The sequence below is a fragment of the Nicotiana attenuata genome, unplaced genomic scaffold (assembly GCF_001879085.1).
Source record: "Nicotiana attenuata strain UT unplaced genomic scaffold, NIATTr2, whole genome shotgun sequence".
In the NCBI taxonomy this organism is placed as follows: Eukaryota; Viridiplantae; Streptophyta; class Magnoliopsida; order Solanales; family Solanaceae; genus Nicotiana; species Nicotiana attenuata.
Window position 1 is genome coordinate 286,066 of NW_017670643.1, and position 6,076 is coordinate 292,141.

Genomic DNA, 6,076 nt, shown 5'->3' on the forward strand with positions numbered 1-6,076 from the left:
GGTCTGGGGATATGAGTGGGAAGGGGAGGAATGGTGGGGATAGGGTGGACGGGAACGAGCATGAAGAGAACAGGCAAAATAGGATAGCAGCGAGGCTAGACTTGCTTAATTGGTAGGTGAGGTCGTCATACTCTTTTTTTTCCAAATTAACTACTTTAAGATATGTTTTTCTTAAATTATGTGGTATTTTGTGGCCAAAACATAATTATTTGGTAATACTTTTGTTTTAAATTTTATGTGAACCATCAGTTTTGAGGTGGTTGATTGGTAATTACAGCCAACTTAGGAAACGTAATGTGGCAGAACTTGAGTATAATACGAAGGAAAAGTAGATCAGTGATAATGAAAAGGTTGTTTAGACGACTTAAGAGAAGGGAGCTATCTGTAGCATTTGGAGGTACAGAGAAACTAAACGATTGATATGAACCAAAAAATGTCTTTTTCTAGTTACCATTAATCTACAAGTTTTCCCTGCATTTTCTTTCATCACTCTGTTCAATATTAAGCCTTGATTATAACAAGGTTTGGGTAGGGGTCTTCAAGAGCAAGACTTGTTAAAGTGGTGAGGGTTATGGCAACTATTTCTCTCGAACTTTCCGCTTTTAATGTGCACTTAAAATTGTTACTAGCTCCGAGGGTACTCAGGAATAACTATTCCAAGTTATCAGCTTATTTCTTTATCTTTTATGATCTTTGCTATGCTGGCCGCGTGTTGTGCATATACAGCAATCGATTCTCAATTTGACGCGTAACGTTTGTGACGTTCATTCTCTCATCAATACTTTACTTTAGGGAATATGTAAAGAAGAAAGGACGGAACAATGTAACCGTCGACGACCTTGTACATGTGATTACCCCGAAAGGCAGAGGTAAGGATTCTGTCTTCTCTTTCACTTTTTCTTGACACTCGCACACCTGAAGGCGGAATGGCTGTTGTATGCTTAAAATGTATTCTTTCTGCTTAATTTTGTATCCTTTTAAGCAATAAAAGAGCATTGAAGTTGACACATTTCCTCGAGTGCCTTTGGTTCCTTTAAACATACGCCATTGGGAGATTAGATTTTCTGATCCGTCTCTTAGTCAGTTTTCCAGCTTCATGATTGTTGGAATGTTTTAAATATTGCTCTTGCATTGCCTGCATTTGATAGAATATACGCATTGGTGTTACCTCTGTTAAATGTTTTCTGCTGCTTATTGAATTGCAGCTTCAATTCCTGATTCCATCAAAGCTGAGCTGCTACAGAGAATTCGTACATTTCTTGTTTCAGCCACTCTTTGATTTAACAGCTTCATATGCATGAAGAAGGTATCAGTAAAGGTGAAAATGTGGTGTTATGTTTTGACTCATTCATCTTGGGGGCGCCCCTGGTCTAGATTATGACAACGATGGAGGAACTAGGAGCCATATGAGAAGATGTGTCGCTGGCAGTTTGATTGTCCCAAGTTCCATTGAACTGAATAAATTGGTATTTGGTGGTACTCTTCGTTGAGGGGCCAGATTCAGAGTTCAACCACTGCATCGCCCCTCACCTTTTAGTGTCAAAATTCTCTGTTTTCTGACTGTTGCTGGTCTTTAAGAGTAGTTTGTATTGCATTACCTGCGCATCACAATCCCCCCATCTTTATTTCACCTTTTTATTATTGTATACTGGGGGTTGGTAAGAGCCAGTTGGATGTGTGTTTTCTCTGCTTTGTTTTAATTCTTACACGCATAAATATTTGGGTTCTCCATTTTAGTTTGCCTATGTTTGCATCTGACCTCTGCAACCTTAAAGCGCTGAAGCATGAGAAATGTAAGGTTAAAAATGAAGAATCATTCTTTTTGGAAGGGATTAATAAGGAAATAATGTTTCATATTATTTTTAAATTAAAATGATTTTGTGCATCATCTGCGGCCCAGTCCCTAGTCAACTTGATCTATCGTTTCTTTTCTTTGATAAATGAGTTATATATGGCTTTAATTACTCTATCTGTGTTTCTACGATAAACAGAGTGATGTCTCTGCTATGATCACACTCCAGTTGTGGCCTATAATTGCAAGATAGTTCTAAAATAAGGATATTGTTTGCTGACACGGTTTCACCATCAAATTCAATACTCTTGTAACCTAAGAATTTGGTTGACAAGCCCAGTGCACCCCGCAAAAAGTCAAGAAATAACGGCTTGAATGTCTAATTTCATAAATTGGTTGAAGCAGATTAGCAGTGCAGATACGAAAAGACATTCAATCTTGACCCATTACATGGGCATCATTACTTCTCAAGTTCATTGTAAGATTACAAGACTAAATTTGGGAAGCTTCTATTCAAGCATCTCCAGAGAAAATCACACTTAATTGGTCAAATTAGCCAACCCTACTATTCAGAACCTCTCTCAGCCAGATCAAAGCTTGCGCTTTGGGAATCGGCGGAAAACACATTCCAGAGATAGTGAAACAAAACAACATCATAGACTACCAGAGTTTATTTATGCTAATTAGTCCATGAATGCTGGCGCTTAGACACCAGATTTTTCACAGAGATCCAGCAAGTCCAAAGTCTGCAAAACAAATCAGGTGTTAGGCGTCGTGACTCTCTACTCTTGCCATAGTACTTGCATAAGGACTCAAAACTACGAAATAGGTTCTCATCTTACCTCGGGCACAGAGAGCTCAAGACGGAATTTGGGACCATCATAATGATACAAAACTGGTCTAAAAGCATCCTCCTCCAAAGGCTTACCTAGTTTCCTAACACGGATCCTGACCTAAATGTGAAGTACAGAAAACTCAAAATTAAAATAAATCCTTCACGAACCTAGAGGAAAATGAGTTGTAACTCATTACTTTACCTGAGCAGGGAACCTTGACTCTCCTTTACACTTTTTATCTTCCCAAGCAGTTGGATCAATGTTGGAACCTCCAAAACTTGCTGCCTGTCAAGAAAAACAGGTACAGAGATTGTTATAGTGGAGATTCATTGTGCTGCCGATGACGCATGAACGAATACTCAAATTTGAATGATTGATACTTGTTCTGACATCTTTGTTTACTGCATAAAACAACTATGGCAGAAAAATGAGCCCTTTAGAGAAGATATCTTGTAAAAGGAAGCTAGTAGTGCTCATCTTCAACAATTTATGGTACTTGGAACTAATTTTGACAAGTACGAGGCCAGTGAGTTAATACTCAATGCAAAAGTAGTAGTATGAGGCCCTCACCAGTATAACTGCATGGCAATGCTTCAAACCCTAACCTTTGGAGATAACAAAGTCCTAACACTACAATTAAAAGAAAAAAGAACTACAAAAGAATAGTTTTTCTCTGCTCTATGAAGAAAATTCATATAATGTGCACAGCAGCCATATGCATGTCCGAGGATGCTTTTTTCTAGCAAAATTCTATGGGTGTTAACCACCCTTTATTTATAAAGATGTGAACAAGCAGATGTTATCATGTTTCAGAACACTGGCAAAAACAGTGTTGTTGGACAAACCTCAAAGGTGCCATACAACTGGTGAGTAGTGTAATTGTAGAGGAACAAGGGTAACCCTGGTGTTATTGCCCGCACGGAATCTCTATACCTTGGAGGTAGACCTGAAAAAGAACGATTGGAATTGAGATGTGATAAAAATGAATATAATTGCAGCACCATATTTATCAATGGCTTCAACATTCTCTGTAGTTTGCTCTATTGGCACAAATTGAATTCTACAAGGTTAGGTTCTATAAAATTCGGATCTCACCATTTTTTCCCTCTCTCACAAGTGATTCAAACTCTCATCAGCCACAAACAGTGAAATGTTGAAGCAGCCAAAATGCATAAAAACTGACATGTCAAGAAAAGGACTTCTTTCTTAGTTAAATCCATCCACTCAAGCTTTCACTTGCTGTGGTGTGGGGGAGTTTGGTGTTGACCCCTACCTCGTATGTTAATATTATCAACAAAAAGTACAAAGTAGGGAGGGCATAAACATAACCTCCAATCCTACTGGTGATTACACTGGTCAACTATCTTGCTAAAGGTGGTTTAACTAGTCAACCAAGAAAAGAACATTCACTCTCTTAAATGTGGTGTTACTTCACTATTTCAGTCACGCTGTTGACCAAACAGATTAGCTTCAACATGCACCTAATATGTTTATAACCTAATGTATGTATACAATACATAAATTCCACACTTTTTATGTCAAACAAGCAAGTCTACTTAGTTGAAAGATGACTAAAAGCTAGATAGGAAAAATACCAAACAGCTGGCGCTTCAAGTCTTCCTGCATCGTGTCATTGTTGCAAACAAATATATACCCTCCAAGAACCTCATTCCTGGGCAGTGTCTCAGCAGCAGGCAAAGTCTTAAACCTTTTTTCAACAGCATTATTCCCATTGATACTCTCACTATTGTTGATGTTGCATTGTTCATTCATGTGGTTGTTGTTGAACTTGCTAAAAGATATATTTCCCAAGCCGTTGACATTATGTTTCGGATAAACCGAATTAATGTTATAAACGCCATTCCTAACGGAACTCTTAGTCATATTTTCAGTCATCATGATATCCAAAGTTAACATGTTAAAGTTAAGGCTTTCACACTTGTTATACTCTTGAAGACTGAGATAATCCCTGGGCCTCATTTCAGTTGATCCCTTCGAAAGGTCAAGGTTATTCCTCCGCTCACCCTTGGACTTTATCTGCTCAGCCAATTTTATTGCAGCCGTTGTCCATTTATGATCTTCTAGCACTTTTGATTGGCCTCGAAGCTCATCCCCAAATTGCCAATAGCTGTGCATACTCTCCATTTTACAGTTTGATTAGTAAATTATATAGCTCGAGAATCTGCATAACATACATTTTAGCGGAACCAGAAATCAGATGAAAAGCACTAATAAGTGTGTCCGTCATAAAATTTCAGGCTATATTCTGGATATCATAGCAAAAGGAGTTAAAACCAAGCACTGCATAGTATAAGATACTAGTAGTAGCTTTTACTGAACAAGTATTACTTGAATTCATTCTAATAGTGACAACAATGTCAGCTTCAAAGTGTCAATATGGGGTGCTGATTAGGAAGTTGGGAACAATAATCATAACAAAGAAAACTTAAAACTCGATGGTAATTGAGTCAAAAACAGCTTTCTTAGGAGAAAACTGAAAATAACTTTACCAAAGTTTTCAGTAACCAATACAGAAAATAGTTGAAATCCAAATAAGAAACACTACTAAGTGTAATGAAATCAAGCCCAAACACGGTCAGGTAGACAAATTAAGCAATATTAACCCAATGAATCAGAGATAAGATGATCAAATTGGAAATGCAGCAATATGCTGCTTAGTTTAAACTAACATAGAACTAGCCAAGTAGGTCATCAAATAAATTTATTTAGCTAAAAATATGTAGAGCTAACCTGAAATTTGATCAACCAAAATATTCTTCAGTCACAATAACCCTAGATTTTGGGATCCATAGCTAAAACATAAAGCTGCAAAGCAAGAAAGTGAGAAGCTAGTACCAGTACCAGGTATTTTGAAACTTTACTTTACACCTAATACTTTAAGCTGGCAACACTTTATGTAACTTTAAATTACATTTCTGACATTAGATATTATTTCAAATTTTAAGGTGGAGCCTGTATGAATTGAATGATTAAATCACGCGCTTTATGTGACGTGTGTGGTCAGTCTCAGTTGCTTGACGATCACTGGATGATAAAAGTAGTAATGCACGCGCTATCGGTGCGAATGTGTAAGTGTGGTCAGACATCGGTGTCGTGCTCGCCATTTGAACAGAAGATGTAATTTATAAAGCTGTCGGTTGAACAAGAAACACGGGCCACCAATCCGGTACATGGTTTGGGCCTGCTAAAGTTGTTTCCTGACCCGACTGCGAAGAGCCCAAATGCCATAGCCCTGGCCTTATATATATATATATACTAGTAAGGATAGCCCATGCTGAGCATGGGCCCAATAACACTATGTTTAAGTTGAGATAATTAGCGCGAGTAAAAAAAATTTTCTTAAATTATATACATTGATAGTATAAAGACTTACTCATCATTTTTACAAGCTAGGTGATTATTTGTTTTTGTGTTTCAACTTAAATGA

At 37.5% G+C, this 6,076-nt stretch overlaps 2 protein-coding genes across 3 annotated transcripts in view; one reads left to right on the top strand and one right to left on the bottom strand.

Annotated features, from left to right (window-relative positions):
* Positions 1-1,745, top strand: part of LOC109241839 (transcription and mRNA export factor SUS1) — a 4,143-nt gene extending 2,398 nt beyond the window's left edge. The window contains exons 4-5 of the mRNA XM_019408656.1: positions 793-869; positions 1,206-1,745. Coding sequence (XP_019264201.1) covers positions 793-869; positions 1,206-1,279 — 151 coding nt within the window. The 3' untranslated portion in view covers positions 1,280-1,745. The remainder of the gene's footprint in view (positions 1-792; positions 870-1,205) is intronic.
* Positions 1,746-2,205: 460 nt separating this feature from the next.
* Positions 2,206-5,571, bottom strand: LOC109241840 (B2 protein-like). Of its 2 annotated transcripts, none has more exons than XM_019408658.1 (6): positions 5,380-5,571; positions 4,224-4,810; positions 3,474-3,574; positions 2,830-2,913; positions 2,635-2,745; positions 2,206-2,538 (listed from the first exon to the last, which is right to left on the bottom strand). In XM_019408658.1, exons 2-6 carry the CDS (start codon positions 4,771-4,773, stop codon positions 2,497-2,499), a joined length of 888 nt encoding a protein of 295 aa, XP_019264203.1. In that variant the 5' UTR covers positions 4,774-4,810; positions 5,380-5,571; the 3' UTR covers positions 2,206-2,496. The 2 variants fall into 2 exon arrangements, with proteins under 2 accessions (XP_019264203.1, XP_019264204.1); XM_019408659.1 differs by having other exon boundaries at positions 4,224-4,756; positions 5,380-5,568.
* Positions 5,572-6,076: the final 505 nt, after the last annotated feature.

Excerpts from the sequence above, each read along its gene's own strand:
- LOC109241840 (XM_019408658.1), bottom strand. The coding sequence starts at position 4,773 with ATGGAGAGTATGCACAGCTATTGGCAATTTGGGGATGAGCTTCGAGGC. Across the intron at positions 2,746-2,829 it reads AGTCAAGGTTCCCTGCTCAG|GTCAGGATCCGTGTTAGGAA; the intron begins GTAAAGTAATGA and ends CTTCACATTTAG. Across the intron at positions 2,539-2,634 it reads TTGAGCTCTCTGTGCCCGAG|ACTTTGGACTTGCTGGATCT; the intron begins GTAAGATGAGAA and ends TTTGTTTTGCAG.